The following is an 11,301-nucleotide window of genomic DNA, read 5'->3' on the forward strand; positions in this document are numbered from 1 at the left end:
CTTCAAACTTCTAACATGATTTTATTTTACATCTCACAAAAAAAAACAACAACAAAAAAAAAAAAAAAAAAAAAAAAAAACGACAACTCAGTTTTATCCCTACACACATCATAATCCAGCCTTGAGAGTGGTTAAACTAGTACGCCTGCTTTAACGGTTTAACCACATTTTGCTGCTACTTTTACCTGTCGAGGCTTGAAATCCTGTCTTTTGCGAAGTAGTATAGAATATTTTTGTTGGTTATATTGTGGTAGTTCACCGAGAACTGGGTCGTTTCATGCCAGTTTTTCATACTTTGCTTTTATTTTGAAACGACTTCGGCCGTCAAGTGACTCCCGGAAGTTTTTGTTTCCTCACCTGTCAGTTCAGAGCAGGAGGCACGGTGCGAGGGTCCAGCCTTGTCTCTTTGCTTTTCTCCAAGAAACGGGCCTTCTGTTTTTCGCGAATAAATGACCATCCTATGTGGCCGGTGGACACGTAATTGAGGAGAGCATTTAACACGGTCAGTGGAGGGCGATAGTGGGAAAAAAAAAAAATGCACTCACTTTGCTCCACCTAGCCAAGAGACGCTAGCCAACCAAGCTAGCTGTTGTCACCATAACAGATCGATCGTTTTGATCGCCATAGCTGTTGCTACACCTATCTATTTATTTATTTTTTCTTGGGCTCGCTGTGTTATGACCGTGTTATTCACTCCGTAGCTTATCGGAGAAGTGGCTGTCAGTGTCGCTTGTAGGTTGTCAGCTCTGTTCACGGAAGCTAACAACACAACCGCTAGCGTCGTCTACAGGCGAGATTCATTGATTGTTTACATCTCGATTATGACCTGCTTTTGGTTGCCTCTACGTACGAAACGAGGTCCATTGCTATGCTTAGCCAGTTATATGCTAGCTCCTTTGTTTTATGCCAGGAAGTGTAACCACATGACGTCGCATTCCTTGTCTTGTTTGGCTCCGTGTTGACTTTCGTTTTAGTTGTTGGGGTCGCTTTCGATTTCATTCCCGGAGTCGTCCATTAAAGCCAGCGCCTCTGCTTTTGTTGTTTTACTGTTGGTTGGCGTCAGTGCCGTCGGCGTGACATTCTGCTCAGGTATTTTGCTAAAAGTTGTGTTTCTGAAAGCTTTGGCCTTCAGATTAAAACTTGGCTCCGTGTTTGCTGCATCATTGCATGCTGACATCATCAACCGGCTGCACCGTCTCTAGTCGACAGAGAAAGGGTCCCGGAGGGTGTGGGATTCACCATAAGTGTTTTTTTTGTGAGCTGTCCCGGTTAAATTGCTTAGATGAAGTGTCTCTCAGACTGTCACTTCTCTATAACAAATGGTCAGTTTGAGGTCAGTCTGCCCTGCACATGCACATGCACTACTTCATGCAGATGACTGTAAGGCAGCCATTGAGCAAAGGTCATGGGAGTAAGCCTTAATGTACGGGAACTTTTTGTCAACCACAAATTGCAAAACTCCCTTTACAACAGCTGGATGGTAGTTTTCAGAATCATAAAAGACTTTATTGCCAAGTATATTCACACATATTCACATTGTCATATGCTTTGTTTCACCGACAGTTTAATGATTTTTGGTTTAAATCTTCAGGGGTTTACTCTCACCTGTGAAGGTCACGTATGTTTGAAGTCTGTACGTGGTGTGTAAGTGTATGCTCGCCTATGTTGACATTCATTTACAATCTGCTTCATCAACTTCATTGTGTGTCACAGCCGGGCAGGTTGGGCTCTTAAAAAAGCCTTAGCTACAGAGATCTGTGAAACTAATATGAAACCGCGGCAGCGCTTTATTTTTTTGTTGCTGTTGTTGGTATCGAACGGTGGATTTGCGTCGAATAGAAGATCTTCTGTAAAGCAATTAGGAGAGTGCCGTTCACAGAAGGATAAAGTTGTAGTGTTGAGAATAGTATGCAGAGTGGTTGTTAATTATTTATTACAGATAGTTAAATACTTTATTAATCCCAAAATGGGAAATTTCACTATATAACAAAAACCTAAAATAAAATTAAGATGATATTCATATGATTATTATATTTTCAATGTTTTTTTTCTTTATTAAACACTGCACTTTCTGTCACCCCTAGGTCTTCTATCTGCTACAGAGTAGGTCTGTGCAGGCATGGAGCCCCTCACAATGGATGATGACATTTTCATCCTTAAACACGAGACGGCCGACACCGCTGCCGGGGAGAGCCCTGTGTCGGTGTGTGCCGGCGATGAATCCGTTGCTTCCCATTTCGCCCTAGTCACGGCCTACGAGGACATCAAGAAGAGGCTGCGAGACACGGAGCGAGAGAATACGTTGCTGAGGAAGAGGGTGAAGCAGCTAGAGGACAAGGTATAGATGAAAACGGAAACGAAAAGGGGGGCTGCTGGAACAGAGGGAAGAGGAAAGAAAGCAATAGCTTGGGGAAAAATGAAGTTAAACGAACTGTGACCTAGGTTAGACGAGCTACGGACAAAGATGAATGAAAACCGATTTCTCGCATCGTGCAAGACGTCACAAAATGCTTGGCCAAAAGTTTAGAAATAGTCAGGGAATTCAGTGTCGCACTGCAAAATACTTGTCTGTGGGATAGTCTGCACGCCAGTATCATTAATATTGTTGGCTTATAGTCAAAGCTGTAAAACAATGAGGCATAAATCTGCGGTGTCTAAGACTTGAGGAGAAGTCTGGAAAAGTCTGGCAATGCCAAACGTTTCGTTGGAGCACCATAGAGCAGAGGGAAATGCTGCTGAGATTGGATTTAAAAAAGAAGGCAGTGAAATCCAAGGAGGGCTCTTTAAATAGGAAATGTCTTATACTAATGGTAGCATAAAATGAGAAGCTTGTGTTATTGTTTTATCCTCTGCAGCATATGGCCTACCAAGATAGGATGTGGTGGGAGGAAAGTAACTTCCTACCACAAAAAATTTAAATGAACCGATGCTTATCTCCCTTCTCTCTTTCCTTTTTTTTTTTTTTGCCACTGTAGCACTTCAGGCCAGATGCTCTCCCATCAGAAGGTCCCCAGTACGTGAACAAGGCCTTCAGTGCTTACCGTGGTATCTATATAGAGAAGGAGGACCTGCAGATGGAGCTTAACAAACTGGTGCGTGTTCTGAATAGACTGAACCTCCCTCGTACTGACACAGATGAGCCAGGCTCAGAGATCATGTATGAAAACATGTTTCACTTGTAACGTAAAGGGAAAAAAATGGTTTGTTGTGGTAACAGAATTTACCCTTGTCAGAACCAAAGCATGATACGGTTGGAAACTACAACACGTATGTACTGGGGACAGCAAGAGAAAGGCTGTGGTGCACCAGTTTGAACACTGACTCAACCTTTCTCCACCTGACCGTCCTTTTTTTCTCCGTCAGAAAAAAGAGAAGAGTGAGAGCGAGAGGCTGCTGACGGAGCAGCTTCACGCCAAAGAGTTGGAGCTGCTGCAGCTGAAGACGGAGATGGAGACCAGCCAAGGTACAGGTAGAGCACGGAGGCCTGCTTTCTACTCTTTGTAACGCTGAATGAGCAATGGAAGTTATTTTATGCTCTAACTTCACTTGGTTGTACTTTTGGAAAAGACTTTTAGACCTGTGAGAGGCAAACCAATATAACCAACAAAAACATTCTATAATTATAATAATTGGCCTCTGAGTTAACACCAAAAATACCCTACTATTAGAAGTCTCTCCATATATTTCTGCTTCCTACCTGGGGTTGGGTTACAGCGGTAGCAGACTAAGCAGTTTTCAGACGTCCCTCCCCTTTTCCAGCTCCTCCTGGTAGATTTTGAGGCGTTTCCAAACCAGATGATGTCTAAGGTGGCTCTGGGTCCACTTCCAGAAGAAGACAAACCAGTCAGCAACCAGGGCCAGAACCTTTAACATGAGGAGGCTCAAGGAGCAACAGCTCTGCTCAGAGTTCTCCAGATGTCCAAAATCTTTAAACTGTCTCTAGAGCTAGATTTGTGCTTACAAACTGGTTTTACGTGAAACCTATGTAGCCCACAGCTTCGTTATTATGTACTGTACACTTATGTTTTATGTGTCGGCATCATTCTGTAAGCACACTGTTACTGCTGCTTGGCAGCTGGTCAAGTCTATTGAGTTGCTCTTCTTCATCGTGATTGGAACTACGTTTGAGACACAGAAGTGCATATTAATGCATGGTGTTAAGGAGGCAGAAGGAGGGGGAACTGTCTGTGCCAGTCCACCCACATAGATTTTGATATTTGGACCAAATACTATAGGACTTGTCGCATTTCTGGGGGAGGTGCATGTTAGGCTTTGGTATAGGCACCTTAATCCCAACCCATCCCAAATGGTGGAAAATCCCTTCTAATGGAGAACTGACCCTCATCCTTTTGGCCTCTCAGACAAAACACTCTAGTACATGCTGTGAAATTCACAGCCCAGTGCAGCTAACACAGCCACATCATCTGCAAATGGCAGAAATACAATGTTGCCGTTCCTAAATTTCCCCCTAGCTTCCCCTTGATGTCCGAAATGTGAAGTAGGAAACTAGCAACTGGTTAATCAAGATGACAGCGATTCCAAAACACACGATTAGATGTTGATCTCCTACACAACAGCGAGTAGACTGCGAACTGCTCTATTTAATCGTTGGCAAAAAATAAATGTGTGTCTGTCTGTCTGTGTGTCCAGTGATGAAGAGCCTGAACAGCCCTCAGGACTACTGGCAGGTGGACAGGGTCAGCACGGAGCTGAAGATCCACAAACTGCAGGAGGAGCTGGAGAGGGTGACACTGGAAAACAGCCGACTACTGGAGAGAAGTGCGGTAAGTGGAGGAAGGGCTGGAGAGAGGAGAGGGCATTTGATAAAATAAAGAAAGGGTCAGAAAAGAGGGGCCGGAGAAGAAAACTGTTGGGTTTTTTTAGGTTTTAGGGCAGGGTGAAAAGACGATAGGGTGGATAAGCTCCTGCTTGTAACAGCAAAAAAGTTAATTTCTGAAAGATCGAGGGAAATGTTTATGGGTGGACGGTGAGCGGAGGAGGCACAGTTACATGATGATAAACAACAAACGGCGCCTCCACTCTGTTTTTTGTGCACAACTTAACTCTGTTTTAGGAGGAACCGCATGGCCTTAACGGACCAGACTTGGACCAGACCAGTGATGCAAAGCTTAATGCAAGGTATAGTGTCTCGTGAATATCATTGAAGCGTGGCTGACAGTTCAGTGCTCGATCGTCATGTTAGGTAACAACAAACGCACAAAGCAACCTTTAACATGAACAGTATCAATAGAAAACTTTAAAACTAATAAAGTAATTTCAGTGTTGGTTGATTCGACAGATCAAATTTGTCTGGGTAGCAAAGCAAAACATTATCAGTGACAATAATTGGCCTTTTTTCATCCTTATGCTCATGGGACATAGTGAAAGGAGTTGGTCACCTGACTGAGAGGTTGGAGGTGTGCAGCTCCTCATCTAACAGCTCACTGTGGCTGCTCCTTCTTCACCCAGTGTTCTCTTCAAACTGATCCACTGTTAGAAATGAACAAAAGCGACCACTGATACGCGCACTAATTTTTGATTGCGCTAATGCTTATTGACAATATGTTGAATTTCCCGTGAACGCTTAATAATAAAAGCCAGCTGGTGCTTTTCCAGTTAAACGTGAATCGGAATCTCAGCAGGAATCTCTGAACAGTGTAGCGTTCTACATTCCCATCCGGATATCTGTTAGAGATAATAGAAACTGCATAAACATTTTTGTGCCTGGTGCCTGTAGTTCCACTACAGACACCCAGTTCATAACAATGAAAACATGTAAATACCGCAGATGAGACTTTTTTACCCCGATGTAGCTACAAAGAGAAACTACAGAAAACACAAGCTCAGGTTTAATTTACTTAATTGATTTAGTCTTTCAGTTTAAAGCTTGTGAGTGCCGTTATTTCTACGACTACATAAATTCAGTGATGAGAACGCCTTCGTATACCACATGTCCACATCTGTGTTAACTGTTTCAGTTTGAGTCATATTTGATGTTAACTCAAAACCTACACAAATAAGCTACAGGAATCATGATCACGTGTACTCACATGTAGGCGTGTTGTGACTGTGACAGTAGCTCCCTCCTTGTGTGCGTTGGCAGTGGGTTGTAGTTGTCATGTTTGTCCACTAGAGGAGGGTGTAGCTTCATACATTTACGCAGCGCTGCACGGCACAGCCTCCGTGACATGCAAATAACCTGAAAACGGATTTTTATTCAAGAGCAAACCCTACTGGACCCTTCTGTTCAGTATAAATAGTGATGAAGTGATGAAATTAAGCATTTTAGCAGTGTTAATGTTTTTCAGGTTTTCTTTTCATGTTTTCAGATGTAATTTTTCATCCTTACATAAGCCATCTTTACAAAGTCTTCACTGTCATAATTTTATCTACTGTTTTATTTTAGAAAAACATTTGCAAAGACTTAAAAATAAATTCATATATTTACAAGTCTCTGAAATATTTCCTAGATGTGCTTTATTGATGTGAAGAGGTAATTATTGTGCAAATCAAATAGCAAATAACTAAATAAATAAAATAAAACAGTTGTCACTTTAGTAACAAGCCTCTTCAGGAATGTCTGTAATTTATTCAGTATATTCTATAATTGTATATCCCACAAATTTTGACAAAATTCACATGTGAGCTCTGTCAAATTCCTTGACTTCAGGAGTAACAGTGATCCCGATCGCGTTGTTTTTTGTTTTAAAACTGAAACTGTGAGGTGAGCAATAATACCTTTAACGTGATGCTGTGTTCGCGTGTAGGGAGAGGAGCATGCAGCAGACGTACGCGGCTTTGTGCTGTGAGATCACTCGCCTCCATGCTGAGCTGAAGCACCAAACAGGCCTGATTAGGAAACTCAGGCCACTGATCAGTGAGACAAGACAAGGTGAGGCACAGTCCGTGGGACCGGTGTATATTTCAACACATATCATTCCATGCTTAGTTTCCATTTTATTGTTTGTGATAATCAGCCTTACAACACCTCAGTTCTTGTATAAATGTACAGAGAAAGGAGTTCACCACAACCCTTATATTCTCTTATAGCAGATCAACGAAAGTTACCACAGAGTGAGTGCATGCTTGAGATCTTTGTTCAGGAAATCATGTTTACTTTCAGAACCCAGTTCATATTCTGCTTTAGTTTTAATTGTTTGAATATTTGTCACATTTTTATCTTTTTGTTTTTAAATTAATCTTCATGAAGGTTACGATATTCTGTGTTGATTCAACTGTGTTTTCATTTTGAGACTGTGGTTCATTTTCATTTTAGTCAATGGGCTAAAAACAGGCACACTTTTTCATTTAGATAACCGCTTAAGTTTTAACCATTTATACGTTTCTCACATTTTTATCATACTTTATTTTGGTTCCATAATTGTTTTTTTTTTTATATTTTTCCATTGCAAAAAATCCATAATTGGAGATTTTGCTTTTATATAAGTTTCATTTGCCTGTAGTCTTCACAGTCTTCGTTTTTCACCTCATCCTTTACCATTAAATGAGCAGAGCATGAGTATGTTCCATTATAGGACACCTTTAACAAGAAAATATGCAATTATATGCTATACATACACATATTTCGCATTATACTACAACTACAAACTGAAAATATAATCTTATGACAGCAGTAAAATGATTAAAAAAAAATAACATAGTAGGGCTAAATAATACAGACATTAACACATTTAAGTGACCTGACATTTTAAAACCTTCTCTTAATCTTTATATGCACAGAAACTAATGAACTAAAAGGAAAAGGGGGTCACCACTGCTGCCTGTCGAGCTCAGGGAGATCTCCAGAGTACTACTACTCAGTCACCAGTTTATATAACGGTGCGATATTACCAAAGTGCTCAAACATGTCATCATGAAGTGATCTATCCCTCCATTGCTCTCCCCCTGTGATGATGTACGCTAACCTAGGAGGGATTACCTCTGTTGTCGATTCCCTGGGAGCGCCGGGAGAGGGGACCAGGAGGTGAAAATTAGAACGAAATATGGCAAGAAAATAAATCTTGGCCTATTTATTCCACTGAATAAAAGGGTAATCCTGTAACTTGGATGAGGCAGATGATGTGAAATAAGAAACGCGGGAGTGGCAAAGGGAGGGAGCTTGGGGGGTGGGGGGTGGGGGGTGGGGGATACAGGGGGGTGCTATGTATTTATTCAGTCATACTGTGCATCTGTATTCTTCTAATGTTCCTCCTTTGGAATCACTTTTATTCAAATCCTAGACTCAGGAGACCGTCTCATGGAAGCATAGCAGGGAGGGATGGATGGATAGATGATGTGTGGATGGAGAGAGGTATGGAAAAAAAAAACAAATAATAAAGCGGGAGCAGATACTCTCATTCAAACTTTGTTATTCGCTCAACATGATGATTTGATAGCAAAGCAATGATGTGTGTGAGATTAGGTCATGTGGTTTGGTATGAAATAAAAGAGTGGCTTTGTTTACGCGTCAGGGTTTTTTGGTCTCGACAGGAAAGCCCAGTTAATGTTTCGGATATTTACACGGCGCAGAGGTTTTAATGTACCGCACGTAGGCTGCCTCACCGCTACTCTGCTCTTACTCCGCGAGGCCTGCTATCCAGTCAGAGACCGAAAAGCTTTGCTGAACGCACCTTAGAATTTAAGTTGAGGCTCAAATCCGTGTGTAAGTGAGCAAAGAGGTGCTGCTAAAAAATAAAGGACCACTTTCTTTCCGCTATTAAAGGAAAAAGCAGGGATTTTACATAAACATAATAAAGTTAAACCAGTTTTTGATAAATGTGCCTCTAAAACTAGATGAAAAACAAATAAAGTTAATTTAAAAATGTGCAATTTATTACTAGACGGATGGAAATTGATTATCAGTTTATAAAAAAAATAATTGTTTCCGATTATTCGTATAACTTTAATAATCCTTAGCTGTCTTGTCAAACATTTAAGAGGGCTTTGTAAAATGACATTTTCTAAAATTGGGGGTTACAGAAAGGTTCTATAATAAAAAACAGAATCAAGCAGAATGTGCTGCTGACTAATGACGCCTCTTATAAAATATAAAATATTTTTATCCTCAAAAGGATGCCGCACTCCTGAAAAGGTTAAGAATCAATGGGTGTAAATTCATAGTGGTAGGTGGTCTGACTAAGGCTTGTTAATGCCAGCTGTCAGTACCTGATGGTGTAGTTTCTGTGTAACACCTGCTAAAGCTGTAAGTAGTGCTACCATCATACTCCAATGTAACAATAATATTTGTGGTGAGAATATTACCAAAGTCCAGTAAACCGTACTGCCACCGATGCATCTGCTTCCATTACTGACATTGCTCCAATCAGTCTGTGTAGTCGAGCCTCATTATCATTTTTAAATTCTCCACGTCATCCTGTTTCCACCGTTTTTCACGCTCGCCTTTCTTCCCTCTACCCCTCGTTTTACCCCCTCTCCTTCTGCCCGTCCCTCCCTCCCTCCGTCTCCAGCTGCCTCAACCGTTCCGATCCAGTGTCTGGACGACGTGGAGAAGAACAACAACCACCCAGTTCCCCGGGCACCAGTGCCTCGCCCCCCCAGCGCCCCCCCGCTCCCCTCGTGCTCCGGCCGCCCGTGCCCCCCCGTCGCCGGCCCGTCGGGCTCCGTCCTGCCCGACAGCCTGGGCCAGGACTGCTGGTACAACGGGCCCTGGCCGTCTCAGAGCTGCTCGGGGGAGGCCCTGGTCGGGAGCGACCCCTGCTCCGTCGTCCTGCCTCCCCCCCCCCTCAACCAGGCCTCTCTGGACGACAGCTCGCGGTCCTTCCCCAGCCCCCCCAAGCCCAGCGACGCCATGTTCTGGGAGGGATACTCCGCTGCCTCTAACTCTAACTCCTCCTCCTCGATGGGAAACTGCTGTCCCAGGAGCCCTCCAAACACAGAGTGGGCCAAGCCCTATTAAAGACGAACTTCGACGGGAGAGCCGACCGCAAAGAACCGGGCGGGAAATAAACGGAAGAACGGATGAACTCTCCAACCCTGCCACATAGCTACCACCTAACCTGCCTTAAGTTGATGAGACCGCCCCCCCCCGGGGTGAAACAGACTGGACCTACTGGTTGTGGGGACTAATTGAGGCCAGACGAGGCCTTTTTTTGAGGTAAAGACTACGAACTCATTAATTCGCCATCTCTGCACACCGCATCGGTGAACATATCTCCGCAGAGGAAACGTTGACGACAGACCCTCGACGGAAGAAATAATTTGTCCACGTGTATGTGTCTTTGTAGTCACATGCATACGTGTGTGTGTGTGTGTGTGCAAGCATGCATACAAGCAGTTTATTTTGTGCGTGAGTGCGTGTGCTTGTGTGTGTGTGTGTGTATATATATATATACATACATGCGCACATCAAACAGTGTGCCTGTGTGTGCAGATCAGTATGCCGGCATCTTTGGCTGCATCTCAATCTCATCATAATAAACCTAACGGGGCGCAGTGGCCCTCCTTCTCCACGTACCGTGGCCGGCGACCACTGGAGCCGCAGCATAGCGCTAGAATTTGTATAGCTGTACTCCCTCCAATGCAAGTCTTTTTACATTTGCTCACTGTAAATTCTAAAAGGTATGGTGTCCCATGTTTGTGTCATGACCGTGTGAAGGACTCGTCTAGGTATGAGGACTCGATGTGCTTGTTTTTTTGTATCGTGGCGGAGACGGACATACAGTACCTGTAGGATAATTGCAGATTATCGTTCCAAAGTTCAACAGCTACCAAATTACAACTTTGACGTTTTTTTTTTTTTCTCTCCCCCCCCTTTAACAATGTTTATTGAAATCCTTATGGATTCACGTGAAAGTAGGCTGCCAGTCTAGCCACGCTTACCCGAGCATTTAGATTGTTTTGACGATTCAATAATGAGAAAGAAGTGGGAGTTTTAAATTTAAAAATGTACTGCTTTCGGAAATAAAGTGCTTAATCATCGCCTACATCAGAATTTATTAAACCGTTCATGGTTTGACACCTCACATATTCCATTTTCTCAGACCTGCTGCTGTAGTCCAAGATCCTCATTTTCTTTCCTCAGATGTGAAGCTACATGTAGAAATAAAGCTGTGCGTTGTGTTCATAGGCTCTCTAATTTTGAAGGACGCATGGAATACGACCCCCATATACTCCCCTGTGTTTTGAGAAATCTGATTATGTTGGAAAATCACCTGAGGCTTGTGGTTATTTCAAACAATCGATATTGTACCTAACTTCCGCGCAGTGGTGTAAAATCCCGCTTCTTGCTTGTGGCAGGAGTCGGGAGATTATAATCTGAAGTGTGTACAAAAGAAACTATAT

The 11,301-nt window shown here is 42.8% G+C and overlaps 1 protein-coding gene across 3 annotated transcripts; it reads left to right on the plus strand.

Annotated features, from left to right (window-relative positions):
* The first annotated feature begins 363 nt into the window (after positions 1-363).
* azi2 (5-azacytidine induced 2) lies at positions 364-10,938 on the plus strand. Of its 3 annotated transcripts, none has more exons than XM_047598506.1 (8): positions 364-502; positions 2,085-2,338; positions 2,976-3,092; positions 3,364-3,469; positions 4,651-4,784; positions 5,075-5,139; positions 6,768-6,892; positions 9,468-10,938. In XM_047598506.1, exons 2-8 carry the CDS (start codon positions 2,120-2,122, stop codon positions 9,914-9,916), a joined length of 1,215 nt encoding a protein of 404 aa, XP_047454462.1. In that variant the 5' UTR covers positions 364-502; positions 2,085-2,119; the 3' UTR covers positions 9,917-10,938. The 3 variants fall into 3 exon arrangements, with proteins under 3 accessions (XP_047454462.1, XP_047454464.1, XP_047454463.1); XM_047598508.1 differs by having other exon boundaries at positions 3,364-3,463; XM_047598507.1 differs by lacking the exon at positions 364-502 and adding an exon at positions 537-1,089.
* The last annotated feature ends 363 nt before the right edge of the window (positions 10,939-11,301 follow it).

Source organism: Mugil cephalus, chromosome 11, assembly GCF_022458985.1.
Source record: "Mugil cephalus isolate CIBA_MC_2020 chromosome 11, CIBA_Mcephalus_1.1, whole genome shotgun sequence".
Classification (NCBI taxonomy): domain Eukaryota; kingdom Metazoa; phylum Chordata; class Actinopteri; order Mugiliformes; family Mugilidae; genus Mugil; species Mugil cephalus.